This window comes from Chiloscyllium plagiosum, unplaced genomic scaffold, assembly GCF_037043375.1.
Source record: "Chiloscyllium plagiosum isolate Xiang-an unplaced genomic scaffold, Cpla_swu_hap1 HiC_scaffold_9, whole genome shotgun sequence".
NCBI classification, from domain to species: domain Eukaryota; kingdom Metazoa; phylum Chordata; class Chondrichthyes; order Orectolobiformes; family Hemiscylliidae; genus Chiloscyllium; species Chiloscyllium plagiosum.
In genome coordinates, this window is record NW_028270147.1 from 101,831,290 (window position 1) to 101,850,920 (window position 19,631).

The 19,631-nt window shown below is 48.0% G+C and overlaps 1 protein-coding gene across 3 annotated transcripts in view; it reads left to right on the forward strand.

Annotated features, from left to right (window-relative positions):
* The window catches only part of tnr (tenascin R (restrictin, janusin)), a 156,090-nt gene that overhangs the window by 79,193 nt on the left and 57,266 nt on the right, over window positions 1–19,631 (forward strand). For all 3 annotated transcript variants that reach the window (XM_043700044.2, XM_087990943.1, XM_043700043.2), the window contains 5 exons: window positions 142–327; window positions 2,735–2,824; window positions 8,016–8,279; window positions 11,404–11,670; window positions 12,035–12,163. In XM_043700044.2, the coding sequence (XP_043555979.2) occupies window positions 142–327; window positions 2,735–2,824; window positions 8,016–8,279; window positions 11,404–11,670; window positions 12,035–12,163 (936 nt within the window). The remainder of the gene's footprint in view (window positions 1–141; window positions 328–2,734; window positions 2,825–8,015; window positions 8,280–11,403; window positions 11,671–12,034; window positions 12,164–19,631) is intronic.

A 19,631-nucleotide genomic window follows, 5' to 3' on the forward strand; every position in this document is an offset into this window, starting at 1 on the left:
ACCTGAAGTAGTTGGCAGTGCATGGCTGAAGGGGCAATGCCCTCTGTGTGAGGCCTGGGAATAGGGTGGGAGGTTCCAAGGAATGAATTGTCACGTGTTAACCTTTCTGACAACTTCTGGATTCCATGCTTTCTTCCACAGAGCTTGATGCTCCTAGGAACCCGCATGTGGTGAGCCCTGGGGACAGCAGGCTGGAGCTGGAATGGGACAACAGTCAAGCAGATGTTGACAAGTACAGGGTGGTGTACAGTACCCTGGCAGGCAGGCAGTACCATGAACTGATTGTGCCCGAAAACATAGGGCCAACGAGCAAAGTCACTCTGACAGGTGAGTAAGATACAGACACACAAAGACAGACATACAGGCACACACAGACACACACAGACACAGTCACAGATACACAGACAGATGGACACATACACATATAGGGACACACACACCTCAGACCCACATTCAGATTTGGATCATGACTCCTCACTCCCCCACCCCAGACGACGGTTCTCGACATTATATGCTCTTCTCCTTCTCCATTCTGATTAACTTTGTCCTTGCATTGAGTGTCCGCTATGTTACAAATGCAATAAAACTAATTGTTAACTCTTTTCCAAAATATATGTAGTGTCAATATTACAAACACAGTTAACAGTCCAGCAAAGATGATCTCTACAATCATGTAACTGGATTTAGCAATAATCTTCTGGAAACTGCTCTGAAGGCAATGTCAGCTGGGGATCCATACCATGTGTTTCGAAATGGACCTGTAGTCTACAGCAGAGACAATTGCCTCCAAGAGAAACCACAGGAAGAAACTGAGACCAAGACATTGAATGTTTTCAAGAAGAAGTCAGATATATAGAACAAACTTAATTATCCGAACGAGACGGGCGGGGAATATTTTGTTCGGAAAACTGATTGTTTGCATAACTGATCAGGGTTCCATGGCGACGGCAGTAGCAGAAACAGGGTCCCGCAGCAGCAAAAGCAGGAACAGAATTCCCGTGGCAACGGTAATAGCAGGAACAGGGTCCTGTGGAAGCGGCAATAGCAGGAACAGGGTCTTGTGGTGGTAGTAATAACAGGAACAGGGTCCTGTGGTGGTAGTAATAACAGGAACAGGGTCCTGAGGTGGCGGTAATAACAGGAACAGAGTTCCCTTGGTGATGGTAATAGCAGGAACAGGGTTCCTGTGGTGGCGCCAATAGCAGGAACAGGCTCCTGTGGTAGCAGCAATAGCAGGAACAGGGTCCTGTGGTGGCGGCAATAACAGGAACAGCGTCCTGTGGTGGCGGTAATAGCAGTAACAGGGTCCTGTGGTAGCAGCAATAGCAGGAACAGGGTCCTGTGGTGGCGGCAATAACAGGAACAGCGTCCTGTGGTGGCGGTAATAGCAGTAACAGGGTCCTGTGGTGGTAGTAATAACAGGAACAGGGTCCTGTGGTTGCGGTAATAACAGGAACAGGGTCCTGTGGTGGCGGCAGTAACAGGAACAGGGTCCTGTGGTAGCGGCAGTAACAGGAACAGGGTCCTGTGGTAGCGGCAGTAACAGGAACAGGGTCCTGTGGTAGCGGCAATAGCAGGAACAGGGTCCTGTGGTAGCAGCAATAGCAGGAACAGGGTCCCGTGGTAGCGGCAATAGCAGGAACAGGGTCCTGTGGTAGCAGCAATAGCAGGAACAGGGTTCCTGTGGTGGCGGCAATAGCAGGAACAGGCTCCTGTGGTAGCAGCCATAGCAGGAACAGGGTCCTGTGGTGGCGGCAATAACAGGAACAGCGTCCTGTGGTGGCGGTAATAGCAGTAACAGGGTCCTGTGGTGGTAGTAATAACAGGAACAGGGTCCTGTGGTTGCGGTAATAACAGGAACAGGGTCCTGTGGTAGCGCCAATTGCAGGGACAGGGTTCCCATGGTAGCGGCAATAGCAGGAACATGTTTCCCCTGGCGAGCCTGTTCCTGCTCCAGCCACCAGTCCAGACTTCCTGGTCTCGCTGTGCTTTTGCTTAAATTTAATAAAAATTTTACGGGATCTCGAGATCTTGATCAGATAATCCGAAATTCGGATAATTGATGTTTGGATAACCGAGGTTGTTCTGTCATGCTTAAGGCTAAAGGGATGGAAGATTATGGGGAGAAAGCAGGGAGATGGTACTGAACTTGATGATCAGCTTGGATCAAATTGGGTGGCAGAACTGTTTTGAAGGGCTGAATGGCCTACTCCTGTTTCTGTCTTTATGTTTCTATATTTTTTTGAAAGGAGAACTCTATATTCCCACTGTAATCAAACAGTCAAGAATGTTGGAAGATTAAATAGATATCAATGGAAGTGGTGCATATCCACTGGATTTGACCTGAGAGAGATACCCCACTGGAGCCCTGACTGAATAATCTAGCCCCTTGGGACACCGTGTCCTCCATTGGCCCAAGCTAGGCACTCTCTCTGAAAGCTGGCAAGGCAATGGCTTTACTCAGAGACACTGGGACTGTCTAGTCCCTAATGTCAGGGTGGGTTATGAACCTGTTTTTAAAGCCTGAGTCCAGATCAGGGAAGTGGATGGAGGGTGACTCTCTATCTCCCAAATCCCCTTCTCCCCAGTGAATTGTCCCTGAGCTGCCTGTAATGGGGATAGACTTCCTTCCCACTCAGCAATGATCCAGCCAGGAGGTTGTAAGCTAATTTTTGTGCTAGTGTTTTTTTTGTTGTTACTTTCTGATTGCCTGCTCATTTGATTTTGTCTGCAGACCTATTGCCTGGAACCGAGTATGGGATAGGAATATCAGCCATAAAGGAGTCTAAGCAGAGTGTTCCGGCCACCATGAACGCAAGGACTGGTAAATCACCAACATCACCTTCATGTGGAATTCTACCCCACTCAGTTTATTGCGCTCCATTCATTTTGTTTCTCCCAAGTGCCAGTGTTCAGTGAACCAACTACTTTGAGTTTTACAGCTTTCAGAGTTGCTGCAGACAGCCCCCATCATGTGAGTCACACAGTCACATTGTTGGCATTGCCTAAGGATGGTGCCTATTACCAATGGCAGAGATGACACAATTATCCAGTCTCCAGGGTTGTTAGAGTGACAGGGTACAGGACCGAATTTAAAATCTTTGCATGGCTTCATGAATGAAAGCATTCTTTTTCGCTATCAGATATGAATGAGAGAAGTTGGATTAGACCGTTGGAAGCTTATTTTAAACTCTACAGGGTCCTGAGATGGTGCAGACACGATGGGTCAAATGGCCTACGTCTGCGCCATAACAAAGCTGTGATTCTGGAGAAGGCATGGTAGGCATGTGGTGTTGACTGGAGCTGGAAGATGTGAGGGGTGAATGCTAGAGGGCTGAACATATTTAAAATATGTGACAAAGGTCTAGAGGACTGAAGGCAGCCTCCTAAACTGCTGCCTTCGCATTTGTTTACCCCCTCTAATCTGTTTGGGAGACACAGGGACATGATCTGTCCTACCCCTGCCTCCTTGGAATGAAAATAGCCTGTGATAGACTTGTCATCTTCAAGTTTGGGATTTGGGAATTTCCTGCCTTAAGTCCCTCTGCCTTGATCTTAAGAATCTGTGAGATTGCGAGTTATGGTTTTTTTGTATTTATACCAAACATTTAATCCCAGAAGGTCCTGACCTCCAGTGACATGAGCTCCAATGTCCACAAGCCGTTTAACTGGTACTTTTTCAAATGGCTTTCTTGAAATCTAGATAGACAACATCCACCATAATCCCTCCCTCAACCTTCTCTGTTGCTTGTTCAAAACATTCAAGGAGAAACACAAAACACAATGTGTCTGCTGTAAGTCTGTCCTGTCGAGTCTTAATTAACTCACACCTTTCCTGCTGGGTTTCTTTAACCAGATTGGGGATTGCTAGAGGGTATGTTTGTCCAAGTAGGAATTACACCAGGATTTATATGGCAGTGATGTTCACGGAGTGAGGATATTGCTGTTTGGAGTTTAATTTGAGATTGTACAGCGAAGTGCATTTGGAAAGTCAGGATTTGTTTAGGAGCAGTCAGCATGGCTTTCTGCGTAGGGGGAATCATGCCTCACAAATTTGTTAGAGTTCTTTACTGAAGTGACCAGGAAGGTTGATGAGGGCAGGGCGGTAGATGTAAGCTGAAAAATGTGTTGCTGGAAAAGCGCAGCAGGTCAGGCAGCATCCAAGGAGCAGGAGAATCGACATTTCGGGCAAAAGCAGGTAGATGATACTGAGCTTTCTTCCCATAATGGCTTATGCCCGAAACGTCTATTCTCCTGCTCCTTAGATGCTACCTGACCTGCTGCGCTTTTCCAGCAACACATTTTTTCAGCTCTGATCTCCAGCATCTGCAGTCCTCACTTTCTCCAGGGCAGTAGATGTGGTCTATATGGATGTCAGTAAGGCCTTTGATAAGATTCCACATGGCTGCTTTGGAAGGTTAGATCACATGGAATCCAAGAGGAGTTAGCAAATTGGATACACAATTGGCTTGATGGTAGGAAGCAGAGGGTATTAATGGAAGGACGCTTGTCGGACTGGAGGCCTGAGACCAGTGGAGTACCTCAAGGGTTGATGCTGGACCCATTCCTGTTTGTTATCTATATCAATGATTTGGATGAGAATATACAAGGCATGATTAGTAAGTTTGTTGAAGACACTAAAATAGGCGGTATCGTGGATGGTGAGGAAGGTTGTCAGAAATTGTAGCAGGACCTTGATCAGCTGGGGAAGTGGGCCCAAGAAATGGCAAATAGAGTTTAATATGTGAGGCCTTGCATTTTGGAAAGTCAAATCAAGGTAGGAGTTTCACAGTGAATGGTAAAACCTTAAGGAGTGTAGTGGAACAGAGGGAACTTGGAGTTCAGGTTCACCGTTCTCTGAAAGTGGAGTCACAGGTAGACAATAGACAATAGACAATAGGTGCAGGAGTAGGCCATTCAGCCCTTCGAGCCTGCACCGCCATTCAATATAATCATGGCTGATCATTCCTGATCAGTATCCTGTTCCTGTCTTATCTCCATAACCCTTGATTCCACTATCTTTGAGAGCTCTATCCAACTCCTTCTTAAATGAATCCAGAGAGTGGGCCTCCACTGCCTTCTGGGGCAGAGCATTCCACACAGCCACCACTCTCTGGGTGAAGAGGTTTCTCCTGAGCTCTGTCCTAAATGGTCTACCCCGTATTTTTAAGCTGTGTCCTCTGGTTCGGCACTCACCCATCAGTGGAAATGTGTTTCCTACTGCCAGAGTGTCCAATCCTTTCATTATCTTATATGTCTCAATCAGATCCCCTCTCAATCTTCGAAACTCAAGGGTATACAAGCCCAGTCGCTTCAGTCTTTCAGTGTAAGGTAATCCCGCCATTCCAGGAATTGACCTCGTGAACCTATGCTGCACTCCCTCAATAGCCAGAATGTCTTTTCTCAAATTTGGAGACCAGAACTGCACACAGTACTCCAGGTGTGGTCTCACCAGGGCCCAGTACAGCTGCAGAAGTACCTCTTTGCTTCTATACTCAATTCCTCTTGTTATGAAGGCCAGCATGCTATTAGCCTTCTTCACTACCTGCTGTACCTGCATGCTTATCTTCATTGACTGGTGTACAAGAACACCCAGGTCTCTCTGTACTGCCCCTTTACATAAATTGATTCCATTGAGGTAGTAGTCTGCCTTCCTGTTCTTGCTACCAAAGTGGATAACCATACATTTATCCACATTAAACTGCATCTGCCATGCATCTGCCCACTCACCTAACTTATCCAGGTCACCCTGTAATCTCCTAACATCCTCATCACTTTTCACCCTGCCACCCAGCTTTGTATCATCAGCAAATTTGCTAATGTTATTGCTGATACCATCTTCTATATAATTAACATATATTGTAAAAAGCTGTGGTCCCAGCACGGATCCCCGCGGTACCCCACTGGTCACTGCCTGCCATTCCAAAATGGAGCCGTTTATCACTACCCTTTGTTTCCTATTAGCCAACCAATTTTCAATCCAATCTAGTACTTTGCCCCCAATACCATGCGCCCTAATTTTACTCACTAACCTCCTGTGTGGGACTTTATCAAAAGCTTTCTGAAAGTCCAGGTACACTACATCTACTGGATTTCCCTTGTCCAACTTCATAGTTACATCCTCAAAAAATTCAAGAAGATTAGTCAAGCATGATTTCCCCTTCATAAATCCATGCTGACTCTGTCCTATCCTGTTACTACTATCCAGAAGTGCAGTAATTTCATCCTTTATAATAGACTTCAGCATCTTTCCCACCACTGAGGTCAGACTAACTGGTCTATAATTACCTGCTTTCTCTCACCCACCTTTCTTAAAAAGTGGTGTAACATTAGCCACCCTCCAATCCTCAGGAACCGACCCTGAATCTATTGAACTCTGGAAAATAATCACCAACGCATCCATGATTTCCCGAGCCACCTCCTTCAGTACCCTGGGATGCAGACCATCAGGCCCCAGAGACTTATCAACCTTCAGACCTAACAGTCTCTCCAACACCAAATCCTGGCAAATATAAATTCCCTTACGTTCAGGTCCTTCAGAAACTGTTACCTCAGGGAGATTGCTTGTGTCTTCCCAAGTGAACAGAGATCTGAAGTACCCATTTAATTCCTCTGCCATTTCTTTGTTCCTAGTAATATATTCCCCTGTTTCTGTCTTCAAGAGCCCAATTTTAGTCCTAACCATTTTTTTGCCTTGCACATACCTAAAAAAGCTTTTACTATCCTCCTTTATATTCTTGGCCAGTTTACCTTTGTACCTCATTTTTTCTCTGCGTATTTCCTTCTTAGTAATCCTCTGTTGCTCTTTAAAAGCTTCCCAGTCCTCAGTTTTCCCACTTATCTTCGCTATGTTATACTTTTTCTCTTTTAACTTTATATGTTTCTTAACTTCCCTCGTCAGCCACAGCCGCCCATGCCTCCTCCTGGGAGCTTTCTTCCTTTTAGGAATGAACTGATCCTGCAACTTCTGCATTATACACAGAAATATCTGCCATTGTTCCTCCACGGTCATCCCGTGGACAGGGCAGTGAAGAAGGCTTTTGGCACACTGGTCTTCATCAGTCAGGGCATTGAGTGTAGAAATTGGGAAGTTACATTGCAGTTATGCAGGGCGTTGGTGAGGCTGCACTTAGAATATTGTGTTAGGTTTTAGTCACCTTGCTATAGGAAGGATGCTATTTAACTGGAAAGTGTGCAGAAGGAATTTATCAGGATGTTGCCAGGACTCAATGGTCTGAGTTATTGGGAGAGGGTGGACAAGCTAGGACTTTTTTCTATAAGGTGTAGAAGACTGAGGGGTGATCTTATAGTGATGTATAAGATCATGAGAGGCATGGATAGGGTGAATGCACTCAGTCTTTTTCCCAGGGTTGGGGAATTGAGGATGAGAGGGCATCAATTTAAGATGAGAGGGGAAATAATAAAAGGAGACCTTAAGGACTACGTTTTTACACAAAAGGTAGTACGCATATGAAATGAAGCGCAGCTGAAGTGGTTGAGGCGGGTACATTAACAACATTTACATTTCAACTAATAGCTGGATAGGAAAGATTTAGAAGGATATGGGCCATTTCAGTCAGCATGGACCAGTTTGGGCTGAAGGACCAGTTCCATACTGTTGGACTCTATTGCTCTATGACTTAACAACTGGTGCAGGAATGGAACAATTTGAGATTGAGTGACGACTTCTTGATTGAGGGATGACCCCTGATATTGACTATTGACCTTTGAGATTGAGTAACATCCTCTGGGATGGTGACTTCCCCTGGGATTGAGTGTTGACTCTCAGGATTTAGTTGACAGCCCCTGGGATTGTGTGTTAACCCCTGGGATTGAGTGATGATCCCTGAGAATAGGTGTCAATCCCCAGAATTGAGTGAGAACCTCGAGGATTGAGTGTTGGTCCCTAAGATTGAGTGTCAACCCCTGGGATTGAGTGACGATCCTCCAGGGTTTGAATGGTGAGTCTTGGGATTTAATTTCTCAGTGGCCTTATGTCGCCCCTCTCCCTGTAGATCTGGACCGTCCTCTTGGCTTCACTGTGATAGCCTCATCCAATCACAGCATCTCCCTCATGTGGACACAGATTCGAGGCCCTGTCGATCACTACCAGGTCAACTACAGCACAGCCAATGGTGTCAGTTCACAGGTGACCATTCCAAAGGGCAGTACCTCGGTGACCCTCAACAACCTGGAGCCCCACACAAAGTACAACCTGTCTATTGTGGCAGTGCGAGGCTGGCAGCAGAGTGATCCGTCCATCATCGAGGGCATGACCGGTGAGTGCCAGGGGAGAGTGACCAAGCGGGTGATGGGGAAAATCAGTGACAGAGTGCAAAGATGGGAGTCACAAAGTGAGTTAGTCACTGTTGGATTTCTTGCCTCTGAACTGCTCTTGTCCAATCACAGGGTCATCTGGTTCAGATGAAGTTCTTCAAGCAAATGTGTATGCACTAACATAACTCCTCTAAATCTATATTAGTCTCACTTTCCTGCATTATGCCCATAGCCTTGAATGTTTGGCATTTCCCATGCTCATTCAAGTACTTTTTAAAGGTTCTAATGTTTCCCACCTCGACTATCTTCCTGGGCAGTGCTTTCCAAACCCCACCAACATCTGGTGAGAAAGATTTTCCTCAAATCCTCCTGCCGTTCACCACAAAATGATTTTCCCTTATTATTGACTCCTTAATTAAGGGGAAAAGCTGTGTTCTGTCCACCCTGTCCATGTTCCTCAACTGTACACACCTCCATCAAGTCTCCCTCAATCTTCTCTGCTCCAAAGAAAACAACTCGAACTCTCTTCTTCACTAAAATGCTTCATCCCAGGCAATGAATCTCCTCTACACACCATCCAGCCTTCTGAATATTGTGGTGACCAGAACAGCACACAGCACTCCAGCTATGACCTAGCTAAAATCCTGTACAGTTCCAATGTAACCTGCCTGCTCTGTACCCTCACTGATAAAGCAAGTGTCCAGTGTGCCTTAATTGCCCTATTAACCTGTCTTGCCACCTTCAGAGATCTGTGGACAAGCATCCCTATTCCTGCCAATCATTGAGTAGTCCCTAGTCTTGTTCCTTCTTTTACAGTGCATTGCCTCACATTTATCAGGGTTAAATTCCATCTGATACTTCTCTGTCCATCTGGCCAATCTTTTATATCCTCTTGTAACTTAACACTCTCATAGAATCCCTACAGTGTAGAAACAGGCCCTTCGGCCCACCGAGTCCACACCGACCCTCTGAAGAGTAACCCACCTAGACACATTCCCCTACCTTATATTTACCCTGACTAATGCCTGTGGGCGGCACGGTGGCACAGTGGTTAGCACTGCTGCCTCACAGCACCAGAGACCCGGTTTCAATTCTCACCTCAGGCGACTGTCTGTGTGGAGTTTGCACATTCTCCCCGTGTCTGCGTGGGTTTCCTCCGGGTGCTCCGGTTTCCTCCCACAGTCCAAAGATGTGCAGATCAGGTGAATTGGCCATGCTAAATTGCCCATAGTGTTAGGTGAAGGGGTAAATAGAGGGGAACAGGTCTGGGTGGGTGGCAGATTGGTGTGGACCTGTTGGGCCAAAGGGCCTGTTTCCACACTGTAGGGAACCTAATTTAACATCCCTGAACACTAGGGACAATTTAGCATGTCCAATTCACCTAACCTGCACATTTCTTTGGATTGTGAGAGGAAACCAGAGCACCCGTAGGAAACCCACACACTCGCAGGGAGAATGTACAAACTCCACACAGACAGTCGCTCGATGCCAGAATTGAACCCGGGTCCCTGGCGCTGTGAGGCAGCAGTGCTAACCACTGAGCCACAGTGCCCCCCTTCCTCCTCACTGACAACCACCCAGCTAAGTTTTGTGTCATTTGCAAATTTTACTTATCATGCCTCTCCCACGTTCTCACCTACATCATTTATGAATAACACAAACAATAAGGGACCCAGTAGCCCGTGTACCCTGTGGTACACACACTACTCCATACCAAGGCTCCAGTCACACAGACAGCCTTCTACCTCTCCCCTCTGTCTCCTGTCACCGCAATAATTTTGGATCCAACTTGCAAAGTTACTCTGGATTCCGTGTTTCCCAAGTAGAACCTTGTCAAAGATCTTGGTGAAATCCATACCATCAACTGCCCAACCCTCATCCAAACACCTCCTTGAAAAACTCCACCAGCTTTGTTAGACGTGACCTTCTCCTGACAAAGTCATTCTGACTATCCCTGATCAAATCTTGCCTCTCTTAAATGGAGATTAATTTTCTCCTTCACTATTTTTTCCAATAATAGTGTAGATATGAGACTCACTGGCACGGTGGCACAGTGGTTAGCACTGCTGCCTCACAGCGCCAGAGACCCAGGTTCAGTTCCCGCCTCAGGCGACTGACTGTGTGGAGATGGACGTTCTCCCCGTGTCTGCATGGGTTTCCTCCGGGTGCTCCGGTTTCCTCCCACAGTCCAAAGATGTGCAGGTCAGGTGAATTGGCCATGCTAAATTGTCCATAGTGTTAGGTGAAGGGGTAAATGTCGGAGAATGGGTCTGGGTGGGTTGCGCTTTGGAGGGTCGGTGTGGACTTGTTGGGCCAAAGGGCCTGTTTCCACACTGTAAGCAATCTAATTTAATCTGGCCTATCTACCTCTACCTTCCTGTCAAGTGGAGCCACACTAGCTGTTCTCCAGTCCTCTGGCACCTCCCCCTGTGACCACAGACAATTAAAAAACATTTTGGTTCAGGGCCCTATAATTTCCACCCTTGTGCCCCACAGCAACCTAGGATAAAACCTATATAGACCTGGGTAGTTATTCAATTTTAAATCTGCTAACCCACCCCCCCCCCCCCCAGCACCTTCTCACTACCGATGTCAATCTGCTCAAAAGCTCCACAGTCTGTTTCCTGGAACGTTGTACTTGCAATCCCCTTCTGCTGAGTGAAGATACTTGTGAAGTGTTCATGTAACACTCTACCAATGGATCTGGCTTCATGCACAGACTGCCACGTACTCCCAAATGGGCTTTTACTGGCCCTGACTCTTTTTTTTGCCCTGATATAGCTGTAGAGTATCTGAGGATTCTATCTAACTTTACCTGTCAGTGTTTTCTAATGGCCCTCTTTACTCTCCTAATTGCTTTCTCGTGTTCACCCGTGCACTTACCATCGTCTTCTAGGGCCTCCACTGTTTTGCTCCCTTTGTACCTGTTATAAGTTTCTCTTTTTGTGTGTATCCAATCCTGAAGACAACCAGGCTTCTCTGGGCTTACTGGTCCTACATTTCCACTGAAAGGGACTGTGTACTTTCCCTTCTATCTTTTTGAATGCCTCCCACTATTCAGCTGTGGGTTTATCCGGAAAGAGCTGTCATGTGAGGTGCTAACTGATTGTTTTCTGTGACATTTAGGTTACTACCCGGTGCAGGAGTTACTGTTCTCTGACATCACGGAGAACTCTGTCAACGTGTCCTGGCAGCAGCCAACTTCTCCCACTGACATCTTTATCCTAAATTATAATCCCCGCTCTCATGGAGAGACAAAACAATTGACAGTAAATGGCAATGAGACCCATACAACCCTCTACAACCTCCAGCCTGGCGTAGACTATCTCATCACATTGCTCGCTGTGCAGGGGACTGTCACTGCAAAGCCAGTGCTGGGATCCTTCACTACAGGTAGGTGAGAGTTTGCAATCTATACTTCACTCTAATCAACCCGAGATACAGTACTCTAATCCCTCACTCGCTCTCCTCCTGTATCTGAGAACACTAATCCTTCTCTCATTCCTGTATCTGACATACTCTAATCCCTCTCTCACCCTGCCCTAACTGAGGGACACTCTAATCCCTCTCTCATTCCTGTATCTGACATACTCTAATCCCTCTCTCACTGTCCCCTAACTGAGGGACACTCTAATCCCTCTCTGTCCATCCTGTTTCTGAGACACTCTGACCCCTGTCTCACTCTCCTATCTTTCTGATCTGTTGTTTTTACTGAATGGTTTTCCTAATATTTCCTAATATTTCCATCCTCCTGCAGCCTTGGATCCGCCTCAGGATATATCGTTCACTAATGTTTCCGAGGACTCGGTGACAGTGGTGTGGAGCAGGCCTGTGGCTGCCTTCGATTATTACCGAATGCTGTACCAGCCAGCGGCTGTCCTGCAGGGTGAGCCATGTGGATATCTGTCCTGTTAGCCACAGATTGATTGTACTCATTCTGCCTGACTTATCTCACTCACAGAGACTGATTGTTCCCACAAAACAGGGTTGGAAAGTGAATCAGGAAGCTTTACTTAGTACCTAACCTTGTGCTGAGAGTATTTGAATGGGTACAGTGCAGAGTGAGTTTTACTCTGTATCTCTGCCCCATGCTGTCCCTGTCCTGGGAGTGTTTGATGGTCAAAGTGAAGTGTGAGCTGGAAATGTGTTGCTGGAAAAGCGCAGCAGGTCAGGCAGCATCCAGGGAACAGGAGAATCGACGTTTCGGGCATAAGCCCTTCTTCAGGAATGGGGAAAGTTTGTCCAGCAGGCTAAGATAAAAGGTAGGGAGGAGGGACTTGGGGGAGGGGCGTCGGAAATGTGAAAGGTGGAAAGAGGTCAAGGTGAGGGTGATAGGTCAGACTGGGGTGGGGGCGGAGAGGTCGGGAAGAAGATCTCAGGTTAGGAAGGCGGTGCTGAATTTGATGGATTTGACTGAGACAGGGTGGGGGGAGGGGAAATGAGGAAACTGGTGAAATCCGAGTTCATCCCTTGTGGTTGGAGGGTTCCTAGCCGGAAGATGAGGCGTTCTTCCTCCAACCGTCGTTTTGTTGTGGTCTGACGATGGAGGAGTCCAAAGACCTGCATATCCTTGGTGGAGTGGGAGGGGGAGTTGAAATGTTGAGCTACAGGGTGGTTGAGTTGGTTGGTCCGGGTGTCCCAGAGGTGTTCTCTGAAACGCTCCGCAAGTAGCCGGCCTGTCTCCCCAATATAGAGGAGGCCACATCGGGTGCAGAGGATGCAATAGATGATATGTGTGGAGGTGCAGGCGAATCTGTGGCGGTATGGAAGTTTCCTTTGGGGCCTTGGAGGGAGGTGAGGGGGGAGGTGTGGGCGCAAGTCTTGCACCTCCTGCGGTTGCAGGGGAAGGTGCCGGGAGTGGAGGTTGGGTTCGTGGTGGGTGTGGATCTGACGAGGGAGTCACGGAGGGAGTGGTCTTTACGGAATGCTGATAGGGGAGGGGAGGGAAATATATCCTTGGTGGTGGGGTCCGTTTGGAGGTGGCGGAAATGACGGCGGATGATGCGCTGTACATGGAGATTGGTGGGGTGGTAGGTGAGGACCAGTGGGGTTCTGTCCTGGTGGCGGTTGGAGGGGCGGGGCTCAAGGGCGGAGGAGCGGGAAGTGGAAGAGATGCGGTGGAGGGCATCGTCGACCACGTCGGGTGGGAAATTGCGGTCCTTGAAGAAGGAGGCCATCTGGGTCGTGCGTTTTTGGAACTGGTCCTCCTGGGAGCAGATGCGGCGGAGTCGAAGGAATTGGGAGAATGGGATGGCGTTTTTACAGGGGGCAGGATGGGAGGAGGTGTAGTCCAGGTAGCTGTGGGAGTCGGTCGGTTTGTAGTCGATGTCCGTGTTGATTCGGTCGCCTGAGATAGAAATAGAAAGGTCGAGGAAGGGGAGGGAGGAATCTGAGACTGTCCAGGTGAATTTGAGGTTGGGGTGGAAGGTGTTGGTGAAGTGGATGAACTGTTCAACTTCCTCGTGGGAGCACAAGGCGGCGCCGATACAGTCATCGATGTAGCGGAGGAAAAGGCGGGGGGTGGGGCCAGTGTAGTTGCGGAAGATGGATTGTACCTGGACTACACCTCCTCCCATCCTGCCCCCTGTAAAAACACCATCCCATTCTCTCAATTCCTTCGACTCCACCGCATCTGCTCCCAGGAGGACCAGTTCCAAAAACGCACGACCCAGATGGCCTCCTTCTTCAAGGACCGCAATTTCCCACCCGACGTGGTCGACGATGCCCTCCACCGCATCTCTTCCACTTCCCGCTCCTCCGCCCTTGAACCCCGCCCCTCCAACCGCCACCAGGACAGAACCCCACTGGTCCTCACCTACCACCCCACCAATCTCCATGTACAGCGCATCATCCGCCGTCATTTCCGCTACCTCCAAACGGACCCCACCACCAAGGATATATTTCCCTCCCCTCCCCTATCAGCATTCCGTAAAGACCACTCCCTCCGTGACTCCCTCGTCAGATCCACACCCCCCACCAACCCAACCTCCACTCCCGGCACCTTCCCCTGCAACCGCAGGAGGTGCAAGACTTGCGCCCACACCTCCCCCCTCACCTCCCTCCAAGGCCCCAAAGGAAACTTCCATATCCGTCACAGATTCACCTGCACCTCCACACATATCATCTATTGCATCCTCTGCACCCGATGTGGCCTCCTCTATATTGGGGAGACAGGCCGGCTATTTGCGGAGCGTTTCAGAGAACACCTCTGGGACACCCGGACCAACCAACCCAACCACCCTGTAGCTCAACATTTCAATTCCCCCTCCCACTCCACCAAGGATATGCAGGTCTTTGGACTCCTCCATCGTCAGACCACAACAAAACGACGGTTGGAGGAAGAACGCCTCATCTTCCGGCTAGGAACCCTCCAACCACAAGGGATGAACTCGGATTTCACCAGTTTCCTCATTTCCCCTCCCCCCACCCTGTCTCAGTCAAATCCATCAAATTCAGCACCGCCTTCCTAACCTGAGATCTTCTTCCCGACCTCTCCGCCCCCACCCCAGTCTGACCTATCACCCTCACCTTGACCTCTTTCCACCTATCACATTTCCGACGCCCCTCCCCCAAGTCCCTCCTCCCTACCTTTTATCTTAGCCTGCTGGACAAACTTTCCCCATTCCTGAAGAAGGGCTTATGCCCGAAACGTCGATTCTCCTGTTCCCTGGATGCTGCCTGACCTGCTGCGCTTTTCCAGCAACACATTTCCAGCTCTGATCTCCAGCATCTGCAGACCTCACTTTCTCCTCAAAGTGAAGTGTGAGCCTTACTTTCACTTTAAAAGAGTAGAGGTAGCTTTACATTCACTTTTATGTATCAAACCCGTGCAATCCCTTTCCTGGGCGTTTTTGATGGGGGACAGTGTATGGAGTGTTTTTCTCTGTATTTAAGTCTGTGCTGTCCCTGCCCTTGGAATGCTTCATTGGCTAGTGTAGAGATAGCTTTACTTTCACTTTAAAAGATTAGAGGCAACTTTAGTCTGTGTCTGACCCTCCATTACCCTGTCCTGGGAGTGCTTAATGGGCACTGTGTAAAGGGAGCTTTCCTCTGTATCTAACCCCAAGCTGCCCTTGTCTTGAGGGTGTTTAATGGGGACAGTGTAGAGAGAGCTTTACTCTGTATCTAACCCCGTGCTGCCCCTGTCCTGGGAGTGTTTGATGGGATAGTGTAGAGAGAGCTTTACTCTGTATATAACCCCATGCTGTCCCTGTCCTGGGAGTGTTTGATGGGACAGTGTAGAGGGAGCTTTACTCTGTATATAACCCCATGCTGTCCCTGTCCTGGGAGTGTTTGATGGGACAGTGTAGAGGGAGCTTTACTCTGTATATAACCCCATGCTGTCCCTGTCCTGGGAGTGTTTGATGGGCAAAGTGAAGTGTGAGCCTTACTGTCACTTTTAAAGAGTAGAGGAAGCTTTACTTTCACTTTTAAAGAATAAAAGCAGCATTACTTTCTCCCTAACCCTGTGTGTAGGTGTGCAGTGTTTGGAGTATTGGGTCACTGATTGTAACGGTTAATGCACACTCCACATGGTGTTGTTTGTCTTGCTACACACTATATGTGGTGCCTGCGTATAGTTGCTGTGCAGATATGCATGACTGTGCACATTGAGGGATGGGCATACGCCAAACTGATTAAATTAATTGCAGTTTATTTACAGGAGTCCATCACATCTATTGCTGATACCTCCTATTCACACATCCCACCACCTTCCTTTTCCCGTGACCTCCAATATCTTTTCAGGTAAAGATTCAACTCCTTTGAAAATCTCGATTGACCCTGCTTCCACCAGTCTCCAAAACACTGCATTACAGACCTGAACTGCATCTGAAATGAAACAGTTCTCTGAAAGTCACCAGTTACTTTAAATCTGTGTACTCTCTTTTTTGGTCTTTTCACCAACGGGAATGATCTTTCCATGCCTCCCATATCCAGACATCTTATGATGTTGTAATAACATTCAATCTTACACAAGTGCCTGGCAATGATTATCTCCAACAAGAGAGAATCTAACCAGCACCCCTAGACATTTAATGGCGATACCCCATTATCAATATCCATGGGGTTAACATCAACCAGAAGCTCAACTGGACTCGACATGTACTGTAATAGAGTGGCTACAAAAGCAGGTCAGAGACGAGGAATACTTTAGCAAGTAATTCATTTCCTAATTCACCAAAGTGTGTCCACCATCTACAAGGCACAAGTCATGACTGTGACAGGATACTGCTCACTTGCTTGGATGTGTACAGCTCCAACAATACTCAAGAAGCTTGACATTATTCAGGACAAAGCAGTCCACTCGATTGACATCACATCCACAAGCATCCACTCCCTCCACCACTGACGTTCAGTAGCAGCAGTGTGTACTATCTACAAGATGCACTTCCGAAATTCATCCAGGATCTTTAGACTGCGTCTTCCAAGCAGAAGGAGTAATACTGCAGCTACATGGGAACACCACCACCTGCAGGTCCTCCTTCAAGTCACTCACCATCCTGATTTGGAAATATGTCACTATTCCTTCACTGTCGCAGGGACAATATCTTGGAATTCACTCCCCAAGGACGTTGTGGGTCTACCTACAGCACATGAACACCAGTGATTCAAGAAGGCAGCTTCCCCACCACCTTCTCAAGGGCAATAAATGCCGGTAAAGCCAGCAACATGCCAATGAAATAACTTTTTTTTTGAAAACGTGGTTGTTCAACTATATCCTGTCTTGGCCTTCTCTTTTGCCAGCACAACAGTTCCGGCTTTTCCAATCTATGGTTTGAAACTAAGTTCCTCACCCCTGGAGCTATTCTTGTGCTCTCTTGTGCACACTTTCTCAAGTCCACACTTTGTTCAGAAGTATGATGCTTTTTCAAAACCAACCTCATGACCTATTCACATCACCTCTTTGGAGGCACCTTTTGAGACGGGACGGGAGAAAAGGAAAATCTTGATATTCCAGCCTCTGAGGTACCTTGGAGGGAATTGGGATCAGCCCAGCACCAAATCCCCTCCTGCAGTTCCATCTAGCTAATTATTGTTAGCCAAGCCCCTTCCTGCAGGCAAGTAGATGGTTGCTCACAGCTATTACCCTCACCCTTCATTGATGATCATGGTCTGGAGATGAGGGCAAGCATGAGTGCAGTGAGATTTTACTCCTACCTTCCCAGCAAAGCTGCAGGTGAGAAGGCCAAGACCCAGATTCTGGGTAAAAATTAAAATCAAAAAGTAATTGTGGATCAGAAGCAAAAACAGAAATTGCTGGAAACGCCCAGCAAGGCTAGCAGCATCGACAGAGAGAAGTCCGAGTTAACGTATTGGGTTGAGCAACTTCTGAGGAGGGGCAGATGACATGAAGATTGGTGGAGTAGCAGAAAGCCTAGGCGACTGTCAAAGAACATAGGAGAATATAGATAGACTGGAGAGTTGGGCGGAGAAGTGGCAGCTGGAGTTCAATCCAGGCAAATGTGAGGTGATGAATGTTGGGAAGTCTAATTCTAGAGCGAATTATACAGTAAACAGAAAAGCCTTGGGAAAAGTTGATGGGCAGAACGATCTGGGAGTTCAGGTCCATTGTACCCTGAAGGTTGCTGCACTGGTGGATAGAGTGGTCAAGAAGGCATATGGTATGCTTGCCTTCATCGGACGGGGTATTGAGTATAAGAGCTGGCATGAAAATTGTACACGATATTGGTTCGATCACATTTAGAATACTGTTTTGGTCGCCACATTACCGAAAGGATGTGGACACTTTGGAGAGAGTGTAGAGAAGGTTTACGAGGATGTTGCCTGGTATGGAAGGTGCTAGTTATGAAGAGAGGTTGAGTCGGTTAGGTTTGTTTTCATTAGGAAAAAGGAGATTGAGGGGGTCCTGATTGAGGTTTACAAAATCATGAAGGGTATGGACAGGATAGGTAGAGACAAGCTTTTTCCAGAGTGAGGGATTCAATAACGAGAGGTCACACTTTTAAGGTTTAGATAGATAACTTACAGTGTGGAACAACAAGTCCACACCGACCCTCCGAAGAGCAACCCACCAGACCCATTCCCCTATATTTACCCCTTCACCTAACACTACAGGCAATTTAGCATGGCCAATTCACCTGACCTGCACACTTTTGGACTGTGGGAGGAAACCGGAGCACCCGGAGGAAACCCACGCAGACACGGGGAGAATGTGCAAACTCCACACAGACAGTCGCCTGAGGCGGGAATTGAACCCGGGTCTCTGGCGCTGTGAGGCAGCAGTGCTGACCACTGAGCCACTATGCCACCCACATTTAAGGGGGATACATGCGGCAAGTACTTTACACAGAGGGTGGTAGGTGCCTGGAACACGCTGCCAGCAGAGATGGAAGAGGCAGGCACGGTAGATTCATTTAAGATGCATCTGGAGAGATGCATGAGTAGGTGGGGAGCAGAGGGATACAGGTGCTTAGGAACTGGCCGACAGGTTTAGACAATAGATTTGGATCAGCTCAGTCTTGGAGGGCCGAAGGGCCTGTACCTGGGCTGTAACTTTTCTTTGCTCTTTGATCCAAAATGTTGACTCTGATTTCTCCCCACAGATAGTGCCAGGTCTGCTGGGCTGAGCTGAGCCAGATTCTGGGGCGTGGTTCCAGACCCCCACTCATTTGGAGGAATACAAGCCCAGAATGTAAACCCCTCCCCCCCACCAGCCCCCACCCCCACCCCCACTCCCCCGGTTCACTGTCAGCATTGGAGAGCGCCCAACTCTCCTCCCCAGCCATCCGACATCTGGCAGCCTGATCAGCATCCCCGCTGCCTGTTTCACCCAGAGACAGGATAGTCATTAGACACATTCTTTAAGGCTGACGAGGTGGGCAGGGCTCAATCCCATCAGATTCTGAGACCAAGCCAGTGTTTATGACCGTTCAGCATCTCTACTTTTGTACTCTGTGCCTCCCTTTATCAAAATGATATCCACGGAGTGTTAGTCGCTACCCTCCATATGCTCGGTCACTTTCAGTAAATTGGGCACCAATATTCCCAGTTCCCACTAGTCCTGAACCCCCTTTGGAATTCTGTTTCATGTTATCTCTCCATGCTCTTCCTACCAAAATGGATTACTTCACATTTCTCTATTTAGATTTCAACAGTCAGCTGACCACCCTTTCTCCAGCGCCACATTTTATCGACTCTGACATCACCAGCATCTGCAGGCCTCACTATATCGCCAGCATCTGCAGGCCTCACTATATCACCAGCATCTGCAGGCCTCACTATATCACCAGCATCTGCAGGCCTCACTATATCACCACCATACTGCAGGCCTCACTATATCACCAGCATCTGCAGGCCTCACTATATCGCCAGCATCTGCAGGCCTCACTATA